Below are 15,860 nucleotides of genomic sequence, written 5' to 3'. Positions count from 1 at the left end.
TTTTTATTAATTTGCACAATGTCTAAGAACCTGTTTTCGCTTTGTCATTATGGGATATTGTGTGTAGATTGATGAGGGAAAACATGTATTTAATCAATTTTAGAATAAGAGGAACATAACAAAATATGGAAAAAGGGGAAAGGGTCTGAATGCACTGTAGGTAGGTAAACGGTGGTTTCTTCCCTGTCTCTCTCTCTCTGGCGGTGGCGCAAATGATGAATACTGTAGGCTTGTGTGCAAAGGCCAGTCGATCGGTCAGACCAAATCCGACGTAACAAGACCATCCACAGAAAACTCTACCATGTGCTAGAAACGGCTGTCCTCAAAACAATTCGTTATGGGCTTGGGGCCCACGTACGACACACTTGAACTCGCCCTACTGTCTGGGTGCTTAGTTTACAGAAACGCACCACCTCTATTGCGTATGCAGACGAACTGATCCACCACATGAACCTTATCATCGCACCAACGAGATCTAGGATCCAAATTCACTGCGTGTCTGCCTTGAAGTTCATAACACTCCACGGACCGCCTCTTGCACAGTGGAATTCAGGGCGATATGTGAGCACTTGGTTACGGTGCTGTCCTTTCAGCTCCATGATTCTGAGGGCGCTTACATCGCTTAAAATAACTCTGATCAAGTTCTGTTGCCTACGCCTAATAGTCATACACATCACTTATTATTATTATTATTAGACGATTGTCCGTTCTCACAATGGTGCTGGTTTAGTAAAGTAAGAATAAAGCAGAATCAATGTTTCGCAAGACCACAATGATTAATTCGTATTTTATATAACAGAATATAATAGCATGCATTATACTGTAGCATAGAGTTCAGGTGGGCCTTCGCGCTTCAGCAAACAAAGGAAATGAAGGGTGCTCAACAACAATGACAAAAATCACGAGAATGGCTTACCAAGAAAATCATCCAAAAGGACTAATTCGAGGTAAAAAGGCAGAGTGATTTCTTATTGCTCACTTTAATCCATTGTACAGGATGTGGACAGGTGAGTGACGTTTCGACATCAAGCTGATGTCTTCCTCAGTGACCTGAATATTGCACTTAAATCCTATTTATAGCCTAGTGCTCATTGAGACACAACAATCTAAAAAAAATCATAAGGAGAATATGTTTCAAAGTAAATGGCAAATTATAGCGCATAATAAAAAGAGAAATAATCAATCAAGCAAATGTATTTATAAAGCCCTTTTTACATCAGCAGATGACACAAAGGCATTATGCAGAAACCCAGGCTAAAACCCCAAACAGCAAACAATGCAGGAAGAACCATAGAGAGAAACCAGGCTATGAGGGGTGGTTAGTCCTCTTCTGGCTGTGCCGGGTGGAGATTATAACAGTACATGGCCATTAAGGCCAAATCGTTCTTCAAGATGTTCAAACGTTCATAGATGACAAGCAGGGTCAAATAATAATCACAGTGGTTGTAGAGGGTGTCTCGTGAATCAATAGGACATGTCAAAATATACATAGGTGACATATGGGTGTCTGTGAATCCGGAGACACAGAGAACCAAAAAATACTGTAGCATAGTAGGCTTATAATATGTTATACCAAAAACACATCCTCAGTCATTTCTTATCTGATGCTGAATAGTCAAAAATATAATCATCATGCGGCCAACGCTCAATAGTGCCACTAGGCAGGATACACACTGAGTGTACAAAATATTGAGTTACACCCGGTTTTACCCTCAGAACAACCTCAATTCGTAGAGGCATGGACTCCACAAGGTTTCAAAAGCGTTCCACAGGGATGCTGGCCCATGTTGACTCCAATGTTTCCCACAGTTGTGTCAAGATGACTGGATGTCCTTTGGGTGATGCACCGTTCTTGATACACAAGGGAAATTGTTGAGTGTGAAAAACCCAGCAGCGTTTCAGTTCTTGACACACTGGTTAAACCGGTGCACCTGGCACCTATAACCATACCCCGTTCAAAGACACTTAGAATTTTGTCTTGCTCATTTACCCTCTGAATGGCACACATACAATCCATGTCTCAATTGTCTCAAGGCTTAAAAATCCTTCTTTAACCTGTCTCCTCCCCTTCATCTATACTGATTGAAGTGGATTTAACAGGTGATATCAATAAGAGATCATAGCTTTCACCTGGATTCACCTGGTCAGTCTGTCATGTTTTGTACACCCAGCGTATAATAGAATTGTGGGTACATTTGTGGACAAAATTCTTACTCAGCCAAGTGGTTAACTGACATATTTAAAGCACCCACCATCACTGTGATGCATCCATTACACAACCTTCTGTATGGATGGAGGAAATAAGAAATGAGGAGAAACAAATGGGGGAGGGGCGAAAAACAGTTGGCACAGGCTGCATGATGATGCTGTCTATGACAGAAGAGGGGGGCGGGAGCAGATGACAGGTCCCTCCAGCACGTGGTCTAAGGTACAGTCAGTGCACCTCTCGCTTCCTCCCTCCCTCTCTCTCTCTCTCTTTTTCTCGATCCATCTGTACCCTCCCTCCATCCTCTTCAAATGCATCACAGCCTCCTGCCGAGCCCCCGACCAATGAAACGCTCCGAGCCACGATCATGTGACATTGCCTCCAACCACTCTCCGTAGGAGCACCGGCAAAAAAGAGGGGAGTGTCTCTTTTCCCCCTCTCCTCCCTCCTTTGTCTCCCTCCCTCTCGTTGAGTCAGACAGCAGAGCTGTGAGTCTGAAGCAAAGACTCCATGGAGAGGAGATATCGTCTCTACCAGCCACACATTGCCTGAGAGAGAAGAAAAAAGGATTCCCTTCTTTCTCTCCCTCGTTGAGGAACAGAGGATGAATGGAGAGGCGATGGACATGTCCCTGGAGTCATCATCCCAGGTGGTGGAGAAAAGCACCGTCGTGGGGATGTCAGCGGCACCAGAGCCGGCATTCACGACGGCAGCAGCCGGTAACGGCTCCCTGCCTCCCCCGCCCACCATGGCCCCGGCCATCCCGCCCTACGTCAAGCTTGGCCTCACGGTGGCCTACACCGTCTTCTACTCTCTCCTCTTTGCCTTCATCTATGCCCAGCTGTGGCTGGTGCTCCGATACCGACACAAGCGCTTCAGCTACCAGACGGCCTTCCTCTTCCTGTGTCTGCTGTGGGCCGCGCTGCGCGCCCTCCTCTTCTCCTTCTACTTCCGCGACTGCGTCACGGCCAACACGCTGGGGCCCTTCGCCTTCTGGCTGCTCTACTGCTTCCCCGTCTGCCTGCAGTTCTTCACGCTGAGCCTCATGAACCTCTACTGCGCCCAGGTGAGGATGCGCTCCCAGGGGCCACATTGAGGGAATGGGGGGTCTCATGAGGCCACAAGAGCCATATTGGGCCCATTTTGAGGGTCCATTGGGGTCCAAAATGTGGATTACGGTTGGATGCTATATGTTGTAAATAGCCTCAGTGTCTAGGTAGTAGTTAAGGGAATTAATATGATTATACATTGATGTGTGAGTGTTGTGTAAACAGAATAGCTGTGGACTGTTATTTCCGATATTGTTGAAATGGTGGCATCCCCAATAGGTGGGATATACAATCCTATGGGGAAAGCTCCCATAGAAGAGGTAAGTGGTGGAAGGGTCGTGAAGGCAGTGGGAAGGAGGGGGCGGCTCAAGAAAGACAGGAGTGTAAAGGTATGAAGCCCCCGCAAAGGAAGATTAGCAGCGTTTTCCTAATTTAGTAGCTTCGCACTGCCACCTCATTGTGCAACGTGCACACAACATTTGGCAATTATATATTCATACCGCTAGTTATTTACAATATATCAAAGCGGGCGCTGTGGTGAGGTGTGGGCAATATGGGTCAGACAAGAAGTCATGCTGCTTTTAGATACAGGGAACAAAAATATAAACACAACATGCAACAATTTCCAAGATTTTACTGAGTTACAGTTCATATAAGGAAATCAGTCAATCAAATAAATTCATTAGGCCCTAATCTATGGATTTCACATGACTGGGAGTTTATATATCCATCTGTTGGTCACAAATTCCTTTAAAAAAAGGTAGGGTCATGGATGAGAGAACCAGTCAGTATCTGGTGTAACCACCATTTGCCTCATGCAGTGGGACACACCTCCTTTGCACAGAGTTGATCAGGCTGTTGATTGTGGCATGTGGATTATGTCCCACTCCTCTTCAATGGCTGTGCGAAGATGCTGGATATTGGTGGGAACTGGAAACGCTGTTGTACACGTCGATCCAGAACATCCTAAACATGCTCAATGGGTGACATGTCTGGTGAGTATGCAGGCCATGGAAGAACTGGGAGATTTTCAGCTTCCAGGATTTGTGTACAGATCCTTGCGACATGGGGCATTATCATGCTGAAACTGGAGGTGATGGCGGCAGATGAATGGTACAACAATGGGCCTCAGGATCTCGTCATGTTATCTCTGTGCATTCAAATTGCCATCGATAAAATGCAATTGTGTTTGTTGTTATTAGCTTTTGCCTGCCCATACAATAACCCCACTGCCACCATGGGGCACTCTGTTCACAATGTTGACATCAGCAAACTGCTCGCCCACAAGACACCATCTGCCCGGTACAGTTGAAACCCGGGATTCATCCGTGAAGAGCACATTTACCCAGTGTGCCAGTGGCCATCGAAGGTGAGCATTTGCCCACTGGAGTCAGTTACGACGTCGAACTGCAGTCAGGTCAAGACCCCGGTGTTGACGACGAACACGCAGATCAGCTTCCCTGACACGGTTTCTGACAGTTTGTGCAGAAATTCTTTGGTTATGCAAACCCAGTTTCATCAGCTGTCCGGGTGGCTCTTTTGAGGCCATCCCGCAGCTGAAGAAGCCGGAGGTGGAGGTCCTGGGCTGGCGTGGTTACACGTGGTCTGCGGTTGTGAGGCCGGTTGTACGTATGGCCAAATTCTCGAAAACGACATTGGAGGCGGCTTATGGTAGAGAAACGATTAAATTCTCTGGCAACAGCTCTGGTGGACATTACTGCAATCGGCATGCCAACTTGAGACATCGATGGCATTGTGGTGTTTGACAAAACTGCACATTTTAGAGTTACCTTTTTATTGTCCCCAGCACAAGGTGCACCTGTATAATGATGATGCTGTTTAATCTGCTTCTTGATATGCCACACCTGTCAGGTGGATGGATTATCTTGGCAAAGGAGAAATTCTCATTAACATGAAAGTAAACAAATTTGTGCACAAAATCTAAGAGAAATATGGATTATGTGCTAAACATTTCTGGGATATTTTATTTCAGCTGATGAAACATGGGACCAACACTTTACATGTTGCGTTTATATTTTTGTTCAGTGTAGATGATTAATCATTATCAGAAGCACGAAATTAAATTGTAATAGACTTAAATAGAGGATCTGGCGTTTTAGAAATTATTTTATATAGATTCTTCACATCAGCAGTTATCACAAAGTGCTTTACATTTACCCGGCTTAAACCCCAAAGAGCAAGCAAAGCAGAAGCAAAAGCACAGGGCAGGAAAAACTCCCTAGGAGGAAGGAAACCTTAAGAAGAACCCGGCTCAGAGGGGTGGCCCACAATAGAGATTTACACAGCCCTTGTCTCCAGACACCAGCAATCACACACTTGCTTGACATTCTCATGCCCACTGTTCTGTATAGCCAGTTAGAGACACAATGCTACATCTATTCGCAGCATTTGTTTCCCTTCACACATGACTATTAAATATAATACAGTAGGGCCTCGTGATGTCAACAGCAGACAAACGTCATGGGTTTCTTTTTGTGCTATTTACTCAGTCTACATAGTGAAAAAAGGGTCCAATTTGTTTGGAATTCTTCGGGATCCCTTCAAATATATCTGCTCTGGAGACAGAATCAATTCATTTCCTGGTTCTTCAGCTGAGCGGCCACATTGTTGATTGTTTGTTGTTATCTTTGGAGCAAATTCTTAAAGAACATTGGGAAAATATCCAAAGTATAACTTGCTTTCTTATGTCACCCAAAACAGGTTTACTTCAAGGCAAAGTCCAAGTATACCCCAGAGCTCCTTAAATACAAGTAAGTAGGCTTTTTCCCCATCTCTTCCTCTCCTTATACAGGACCCTCACATATCTCAAAGGCTGTAACTAGGGCCCAGAGATTTTATTCATTTCATGTGGTATGTATTGCAGTGTTTTAGACCCCCCTCCCCCTTCCATATCTTTCCTTCTGCAGGCTCCCTCTCTACCTGGTCTTCTTAGCGGTCAGTCTTCTCTTCCTGGTGGTCAACCTGGCCTGTGCCCTGCTGGTTAAGATGACCGCCACCGAGGTCAAGACCATCGTCCTGGTCAGAGTCACCATCAACGATACGCTCTTCGTGCTCTGCGCCGTCTCGCTGTCCATCTGCCTTTACAAGGTGGCTAAGATGTCCCTGGCCAGCATATACCTCGAGTCCAAGGTAGGACCTTCAGAACTTGTAGATACAGGGCTGTATCAAGCATCTCAGAGTAGGATTGCTGATCCAGGATCAGGTCTTGCCTGTCCATGCGATCCTAAATCAGCACTCCTTCTCTGAGACACTTGATACATACAGCTACATACTTAAGATTGTCTAGGTCTGCTCTATGGTTTTCTGAAAGTAGGACACAGCATATAAGATTTAAGGTCAATTTAAAAAGCAGTTCAATTCAATTAATTGAATGTCTTTATTTATTTTGGAGGTGGGAAATTGTGTGAACCCGGTAGCACTAAATTGTGACCCCCTCGGAAATATTAATGCTGATTGGTAGTTCATGACCTCCCTCAACATTGGTTGCAGGGAACGTCAGTGTGTCAGGTGACTTTGATTGGCGTCCTGGTGGTTCTGCTGTACGCATCACGGGCCTGCTACAACCTGGTGGTGCTTGCTCTGACCAACATCGAGACCATCAACTCTTTCGACTACGACTGGTACAACGTGTCCGACCAGGTAAGGATGACACGCTATCCCAGACACAGAATGAGGGAGAGAAGAGAGGGACAGAGAGAAAAAAATGTGACAGACAGACACACCGAGACAGGCAGACAGACACAAACACAGTATATGTGGGACAAGTCAAATACATTTCGCCAGACAAACACACTCGAAAACACAGCCTAACACCAACGAGCCACAAATGAAGACCCTCTGGAGGGATAAACACAAATGCACTCTCGCTCTCTCTCTGTGCAGGCTGACTTGAGGTCCACTCTGGGGGACGCTGGCTACATCGTGTTCGGGGTGATCCTTTTTGTCTGGGAACTGCTGCCAACCTCCCTGGTGGTCTTCTTCTTCAGGGTCCGCAGGCTGCCACAGGACAGGGTGTGTGTGTGTTCAGATGACAAGGAAAGAGAAGCTTGGAAATGTTAGATTGATTTGTAAAACTCTTTAATTTAACCTGCTAGTTAGTTGTTTAAACGGTAAATACCTAATAATTGCTTCGCACTTTTTATTTGAACCTTTATTTAGCTAGGCAAGTCAGTTAAGAGCAAATTCTTATTTACAATGACGGCCTACCGGGAAACAGCGGGTTAACTGCCTTGCTCAGGGGCAGAACGATTTTTTACCTTGTCAGCTCAGGGATTCGATCCAGCAACCTTTGGGTTACTGGCCCAATGCTCTAACCACTAGGATACCTGCCGCCCCAAACCAGGGACCTTCTACACATCGGTTTCACTGGGATTCATTGACGCTAATGTCACTATGTAAGCCAATACCATTTGATGCCAGGTAGTTACTAATTGTGTTAAATTCTGGGGTAAGTACCAGCTTAAACTGGACTCTTAAATAAAGCATTACCGATTTCTTTAGCTTATTCGGTATGCTCCGTCTTTGCAGAGTGGATCAGGGATCCCGAACCACGTGCTCTCGTCCAGAGGTTACTTCTTTGACAACCCCCGTCGGTACGATAGCGACGATGACCTGGCGTGGAGCATCCCTCCTCAGAACAACTCCACAAGGTACAGTACAGTTAAGACTGGGATAGGTTACTTTTCAGAACGTTTTAGATTTAAAGGATATACCGAAATAACTACACTGAACAAAAATATAAACACAACAGGTAAAGTGTTGGTTCCATGTTTCATGAGCTGAAATAAAATATCCCAGAAATGTTCCATATGTATTTCAAATGTTGTGCACAAATTTGTTTACATCCCTGTTAGTGAGTATTTCTCCATTGCCAAGATAATCCAGCCAACTGACAGGTGTGGCATATCAAGAATCTGACTAAACAGCATGATCATTACACAGGTGCACCTTTTGCTGGGGACAATAAAATGCCACTCTAAAATGTGCCGTTTACTCACACAACACAATGCCACAGATGTCTCAAGTTTTGAGGGAGCGTGCATTTGGCATGCTGACTGCAGGAACATCCACCAGAGCTGTTGCCAGAGAATGAATGTTCATTTCTCTACCATAAGCCGCCCCCAACGTCATTTTAGAAAATTTGGCAGTGTGTCCAACAGGCCTCACAACCGCAGACCATGTGTATGGCGTTGTGTGGGTGAGCGGTTTGCTGATGTCAACGTTGTAAACAGTGCCCCATGATGGCAGTGGGGTTATGGTATGGGCAGGCATAAGCTACGGATAATGAACACAATTGCATTTTATAGATGGCAATTTGAATGCACCAAAAAACAGATCCTAAGGTCCATTGTGAGGCCCATTTTCTTTTTTAAGATATCAGTGACCAACAGATGCATATCTGTATTCCCAGTCATATGATATCCTTAGATTAGGGCCTAATGAAGTTATTTAAATTGACTGATTTCCTCATGTTTGGTTTTTATTTTTAAACTAAAGTATTTGTTTATCTTTTGTTTCTATAGCCTAATTACAGACTGCTACGACTGGGGCAGCCACAACAGCAGTTTCACTGTCCAAAAGGGGACGGACGAACAACGGTTGGCACCGGTGACGGGAGAGCTTCATCCATACTGAGACATAAGTCCAGGGTCGGGGTAAATTCCATTTCAATTCATTCAAATTCTCCTAATTGAAAAGCAAAAAAAAATAAATAAATGGAATTGACCACAACTCTGAACCAGTCCACACTGCACTGTACAGCAACGCAATGCACTTTGTAAACTTTGACACTTCTCGACAGCATCCGTATTTTGTCCATCAGCCACTAGTGTTAATGTAGACCAGTGGTTCCATTACTATTTCACTCGGGCCCCCCTTCCATCATTGGGGAACATCCCGTTAGCTGACATGGGCTAGTTGGTCTGGACATTTTTGACAAGTTATAAATAGCTCTCGAAGGTATGCAATTAATGACAAGAGGAAGACGGATGACACACTACCCAAAATTGTGCCTTGTGCATTCTACTATTACAACTTTCAAGAGTAAGTTGTAAGCCTGACTGAGTTCCTCAACAAACAAAAAAAACTGTCCCCCGCCCCACAGTTTGCGAACCACTGATATAGACATTCATCTAGAAAACCTGTGAAATAAACCCATACTATAAGCTAGCACTAAGTCATGCACAAACCTATACATCAAGGTAGTTGACCTTAGACAATATCAATATCCTAAAGCCTGTATATAACAATGATACAAAATCACGTCATATCTATATCCGCAGTAAATACGACTATGAACATACATTCATTTATTGGTGATGTAATGGTGAAAAAAATTGTATTCTATATTTTTAAACAGGAAGTTTTTTTTTTTCATGTAATTTGTAATGAAGAAAGTTTCACTGATCAGATGCTCTATTTTGTGTCCGCTTTTCTGTCTGTATTGTGGTCGGTATTGACACAAACATGAATAAAAGGACATTTGTGGTGACAGCTTACTTACCGTTCTTGATTTAGTCACTAGCTGAAATAGAATTGACCCCGACGTTGTCTACAATTTCGTTCATGATGAGGTCAGAACAAGGCCAAATAACAACAGAACCCTTGTCAGGGTTTATTGCTAAAAATGACTTAAAAATATGAAATGAAGCGTATAGAGCAGGGGTACGAGGTCCAGAGCCTGCTGGTTTTTGTTCTACCTGATAATTAATTGCACCCACCTAGTGTCCAAGGTATAAATCAGTCCCTGATTAAAGGGCAACAATGACAAAACAACACAGTGGAACTTGCTTTGAGGGGAATAAAGAACACCTTTCTGTTACAGTGAGGTCAAATAGTATTGTTCCAAAAGTGCTTGTACATAATAGCTCATGGCACAAATCTGAAAAGATGCACAAAAAGTTTTGAATGACAACCAGAAATATTTATTCCTCTGTTCAAATAAATATAATCAAATAAGAACACATCAATACAGGTGCAACTATATATATATTCATATTGATTTGAAAAAAGTTCAGTAATTTTCCTTTTACAAATAGTACAACTTTCTGGGGAATCTGAATGTTACAAAGGCAGAGCTAGCAGAAGAGCGTAGAGATCATTGGAGACAAAATGGTGGATTTCATCCAAGAAAGCAGGCTCAAGCTTTTTTTAAAACACTTTTTTGGAACTTAAGGCAGACAAGTGGATTGCACAGGACGTTCTGGTGTTTTTGAAAGCATGCGAGGCTCAGACAGACAAACACACACACGCTTTTCCTCTAAGATAATATTTTATCTTGTCTATTTCCTTAATTTTAAGCAAAGAAGGAACAGCTTGTTCAATCTCCATAGCGTTCACATTCAAGGTGACATTAGCGTTGCTATTTATGTTAGCATAAGCATCCGGCAGCTACCACTGACTCAATTCCTACTTACTGGACCCCATGTCTACCTTTGTTTGATTGGATAGAGATCTTTCTTTTACAAAACATGTGTTACAAAGTATTACACATGTATTGTATGGCTACCGATTGTTTGATCTTTGCACATAAGGCAATCTTCGCTTGCGACATTTTCTAACCAATGTTACTCAAGGGGGTGATGATGCACAAACTAAAAACGTATATGGCGGAAAAACTCCAAATGTGCTTTGACATGATAGAAAAGAAAGAAGGCAACGTAAAATCTTTGGTCCACATGGTAAAATACCTACTTCAGACAGAAATAAAACATGTATGGTGTGTGGAACGTTAGGGCTGTTTCCCTAAAGAAGTTAAATCCGCTTTGTGTTTTGTTTCCTTGGTACGATACTAACGAATATCGCGATACTGGTATCGTCCAAGCCTTAAAGGGTATGACAGTACAAAAAGGTTGTGTGACGTTAAATGCCATTACACGTATCCATTTTGAATTGATTTACACGTATCCATTTTGAATTGATTTACACGTATCCATTTTGAATTGATTTACACGTATCCATTTTGAATTGATTTACACGTATCCATTTTGAATTGATTTACATGGCAAGCTCACCAAGACACCCCAGTGAACTTGACCATCATGGGGGAACAAATCCCACTGCTTGTTTCGAGTTGCTTTTTTCCCCCCACACCATTGGCTGCATTCTCCATTATACTTTAACAGTACTCTTCTCCAACATGGCAGTTTCACAGGATGATAGCTTATTTAAGTGAACTATGAAACAAAACACTGGTTTCGCTTTTTCATTGCCATGAAAACACCTCTTACACATTTGGGATTGCCGTCACCCTGGCAAGTCTCGTCTTTCATAAAACCAACAAAATAATAGGATAAGAATATAACACCATGAACCGTTCTGCCACCAAATAGAATAGGTATGAGAGAAGTAACGCAAGCTTATCGTTGTCAACAGATGAACAATTTGCGGATTGTGTCTTTTCACATTTAAATGAGGCTTTATATAATACATTTGTGATGCGCAGAAAGACTGGATTACCACGTGGAGATGTTAAAAACACTCCTAAACAGCACAATTAAATGCACAGACAAAAGCAGACAGTTGCTCACATAGACATTCGTTCAATACATGCACTCACTCACACAGAAAAAAGGTTACACCTCTAGGATTGCAAAAAGCAGTATGCTTATCAAGTTTGTGGTCGTAAAAGTATGGAATGAATCCTCGTTATCCTTTAGCTGCAACTGGCGATCAACGACAAACAAGTACACACACACACACACACACACACACACACACACACACACACACACACACACACACACACACACACACACACACGTGGGTCTAGCTCACAACTAGTATGCCTGAAATGGTGAACACTTTCACCCTCAAAAGTAAAGACAAACATTTAAAAACAACGAAATGAGGTACAGATCTCACATTGAGCGCTACGCTCTATGGAAAGAGACCTAGATTTAGAAGGAAGGGGAGAGAAGGAGACTTATACATAGAGGAAGAAGGAAGGAAGGAAGGAGGGAGGAGGGGATGGGGGTTCAGTGTATCCTGAAGTCCCTGAACTTGGTCTTATTCTGGAAAGGAATAAGACTATTGCAGTTCTTTCAGGGCTGGCTCCACCTGGTGGCTAGGAGGTGGTAGTGCTGTTGAAGGGTGTTACCTCTTCTTCTTCAGCAAGGCACGGAAAGCATGGAGCTGGTGGATGCTTGTGGAGAGCCTAGCGAGAAAACAGAAGGGGGGAGGAGATGGGGAGAGAAATAGATTGTCATAAATAGTTTCTCAATCTATGCAATATTTGGCAATATTTACTAAATGTCATGCTAATAGTAATTTGAAATTGCAAGACAGAGAAAGCGCGAGAAAGAGTGTGAGAGAAAGAGAGAGATGCTAACATTACTTAACACATGGTTTATGAACTGATACGCAAAACGATGCCGGATTCAAAACGTCAAATTTTTCAATTCTTGCAACCAATAGAATGTAATATATATGGGGGACTGTCCATATGTAGCTTGTTTTTGGTCACAGGTCCAGTAATGGCTGAAGAATTGCAACATTTACCTGGAGCTAACAGTGCAGATAGCAATATTTAGTGATTTGAAAAGTCATAATCAATCACTAATAATTCTATAATAATAATAATAATATACTGCTCAAAAAAATAAAGGGAACACTTAAACAACACATCCTAGATCTGAATGAAAGACAATCTTATTAAATACTTTTTTCTTTACATAGTTGAATGTGCTGACAACAAAATCACACAAAAATAAATCAATGGAAATCCAATTTATCAACCCATGGAGGTCTGGATTTGGAGTCACACTCAAAATTAAAGTGGAAAACCACACTACAGGCTGATCCAACTTTGATGTAATGTCCTTAAAACAAGTCAAAATGAGGCTCAGTAGTGTGTGTGGCCTCCACGTGCCTGTATGACCTCCCTACAACGCCTGGGCATGCTCCTGATGAGGTGGCGGATGGTCTCCTGAGGGATCTCCTCCCAGACCTGGACTAAAGCATCCACCAACTCCTGGACAGTCTGTGGTGCAACGTGGCGTTGGTGGATGGAGCGAGACATGATGTCCCAGATGTGCTCAATTGGATTCAGGTCTGGGGAACGGGCGGGCCAGTCCATAGCATCAATGCCTTCCTCTTGCAGGAACTGCTGACACACTCCAGCCACATGAGGTCTAGCATTGTCTTGCATTAGGAGGAACCCAGGGCCAACCGCACCAGCATATGGTCTCACAAGGGGTCTGAGGATCTCATCTCGGTACCTAATGGCAGTCAGGCTACCTCTGGCGAGCACATGGAGGGCTGTGCGGCCCCCCAAAGAAATGCCACCCCACACCATGACTGACCCACCGCCAAACCGGTCATGCTGGAGGATGTTGCAGGCAGCAGAACGTTCTCCACGGCGTCTCCAGACTCTGTCACGTCTGTCACATGTGCTCAGTGTGAACCTGCTTTCATCTGTGAAGAGCACAGGGCGCCAGTGGCGAATTTGCCAATCTTGGTGTTCTCTGGCAAATGCCAAACGTCCTGCACGGTGTTGGGCTGTAAGCACAACCCCCACCTGTGGACGTCGGGCCCTCATACCACCCTCATGGAGTCTGTTTCTGACCATTTGAGCAGACACATGCACATTTGTGGCCTGCTGGAGGTCATTTTGCAGGGCTCTGGCAGTGCTTCTCCTGCTCCTCCTTGCACAAAGGCGGAGGTAGCGGTCCTGCTGCTGGGTTCTTGCCCTCCTACGGCCTCCTCCACGTCTCCTGATGTACTGGCCTGTCTCCTGGTAGCGCCTCCATGCTCTGGACACTACGCTGACAGACACAGCAAACCTTCTTGCCACAGCTCGCATTGATGTGCCATCCTGGATGAGCTGCACTACCTGAGCCACTTGTGTGGGTTGTAGACTCCGTCTCATGCTACCACTAGAGTGAAAGCACCGCCAGCATTCAAAAGTGATCAAAACATCAGTCAGGAAGCATAGGAACTGAGAAGTGGTCTGTGGTCCCCACCTGCAGAACCACTCCTTTATTGGGGGTGTCTTGCTAACTGCCTATAATTTCCACCTGTTGTCTATTCCATTTGCACAACAGCATGTGAAATTTATTGTCAATCAGTGTTGCTTCCTAAGTGGACAGTTTGATTTCACAGAAGTGTGATTGACTTGGAGTTACATTGTGTTGTTTAAGTGTTCCCTTTATTTTTTGGAGCAGTGTAATAATAATAATAATTCAAGATACAATTTTTTGCAAAAAGTATATTATACTTTTAGCAAAACATTTTATCTTTGATTTACAATCTGTAGAAACTATGAGAATAGAAAGGTTCAGAACTTTTGTGAAGCATCACAGCACAGTTGAAAAATATATGGCAAATAGAAATCCAATATGGATGGTGTTATGATATAGATGGGAGGAGTTGAATGGAACAGAAGGGTGGGACTAATAACAAGATGCAAAACATTCTGTGTCTGTAAAATGTATATAGGTTCAGAACTTTTGTGAAGCATCACAGCACAGTTAAAAAATATATGGCAAATAGAAATCAAAAATAGATGGGAGAGGTTGAGGGTAGAGGAAGGACAGGACTAAAAACAAACAAAATAGAACTATTGTCAAATTGATTGTGCCCGTAAAATGTATATAGGGTGTATAAGCTGGAAGTAGAAGCCTAAGTGTTGTTGTTTTAGTTTAATCCAATTAGGGGAGGGGTGGTAGGGGTAGTGGAAAATAATATGAATCCCCCGTCATGAGGCCAACTGTGTTCATTACGCACCAAAGGGAACAAAACAGACTGAAACCAAAGGACTATCTGGATTTTTTCCAGCATGAAATTATCATTTTTGTTTTCCATTTTAAAATGTTTTCCATTGTGTGCCCTAATGAACACCACCCAGTTTCCAAGGCAGTAGTACCAGCCATAAAGAGACAACATGTATAAAAGTGGTATCAACCTCCCAAAGCCGTTGAGCAAGGCCACTATCTCCTGCCGTGTCAGCTGGAAGCCCTTAGAGGGGCTGTGTTCCGGTAGATTCTTGATCTCCTTCTCAGAGAAAAGGATCTTCAACGCTGTGCCCAGCCCTTGGGTCTGCAATGGGTGTCGGGGAGCAATGGGTTTATCATGTGAGAAAGCCTGAGATCTCACACACGCCAATCCATGATCCCACGTGGTTTATTGGTGATAAGGTTTCATGAGCGTATAATTATTTTAACGTTTCTCAATCCTGGTCCTGCACCCTTTGGTACAACTAATCATCAAGTCTATGATTAGTGGAATCATGTGTCTTCTTAAGGCAAAAACTAAAATGTGCCCTGGGTCCCCAGGACCAGGATTGAGACACTGACAAAAGGGTTGAAACATTGTCGCCCATGAACCACATGGGAGCGTAGATTTCAATGTTCAGAGTCTCTTTTTACCTTATGAACATATTTGATATCCAGTAAATGTTCAAAAACATTGGATGTGGATACGGGTATGTAATATTCTCCAATACATCAGATCTAACACTGTCCCACGATATAGGGTACAATTCCATATTGCTTCTTCCTCTTGACTTTACAAAACATTCACTGGTTTTGGTTATTGTCCTAAGGGTATTGTTACTGCTTATAAATGGTGCCTGTGTTATGTGCCGG

At 43.4% G+C, this 15,860-nt stretch overlaps 2 protein-coding genes across 3 annotated transcripts in view; one reads left to right on the top strand and one right to left on the bottom strand.

Annotated features, from left to right (window-relative positions):
• The first annotated feature begins 2,649 nt into the window (after positions 1-2,649).
• On the top strand, positions 2,650-9,768 carry LOC106564834 (G protein-coupled receptor 137Ba). Its single transcript, XM_014131269.3, has 7 exons — positions 2,650-3,272; positions 5,977-6,026; positions 6,183-6,405; positions 6,766-6,915; positions 7,159-7,287; positions 7,804-7,925; positions 8,799-9,768. The coding sequence occupies exons 1-7, from the start codon at positions 2,811-2,813 to the stop codon at positions 8,908-8,910; spliced, it is 1,248 nt and encodes a 415-aa protein (XP_013986744.1). The 5' UTR covers positions 2,650-2,810; the 3' UTR covers positions 8,911-9,768.
• Positions 9,769-10,176: 408 nt separating this feature from the next.
• Positions 10,177-15,860, bottom strand: part of LOC106564835 (ERO1-like protein beta) — a 32,048-nt gene continuing 26,364 nt past the window's right edge. For both annotated transcript variants that reach the window (XM_014131270.3, XM_014131271.3), the window contains exons 15-16: positions 15,179-15,312; positions 10,177-12,430 (exon numbers count right to left, since the gene is read on the bottom strand). In XM_014131270.3, the coding sequence (XP_013986745.1) occupies positions 12,370-12,430; positions 15,179-15,312 (195 nt within the window). In that variant the 3' untranslated portion in view covers positions 10,177-12,369. The remainder of the gene's footprint in view (positions 12,431-15,178; positions 15,313-15,860) is intronic.

This window comes from Salmo salar, chromosome 12 (assembly GCF_965601325.2).
Source record: "Salmo salar chromosome 12, fSalSal1, whole genome shotgun sequence".
Lineage (NCBI taxonomy): Eukaryota > Metazoa > Chordata > Actinopteri > Salmoniformes > Salmonidae > Salmo > Salmo salar.
This window is presented reverse-complemented; position numbering and strand designations above follow the sequence as displayed.

What these genes read in the sequence shown, in the direction of transcription:
- LOC106564834 (XM_014131269.3), top strand. Translation starts at nt 2,811, where the DNA reads ATGAATGGAGAGGCGATGGACATGTCCCTGGAGTCATCATCCCAGGTG. An exon ending in TGAACCTCTACTGCGCCCAG is followed by an intron (nt 3,273 to 5,976) that starts GTGAGGATGCGC and finishes CACCCAAAACAG; the next exon opens with GTTTACTTCAAGGCAAAGTC. An exon ending in GCATATACCTCGAGTCCAAG is followed by an intron (nt 6,406 to 6,765) that starts GTAGGACCTTCA and finishes CATTGGTTGCAG; the next exon opens with GGAACGTCAGTGTGTCAGGT.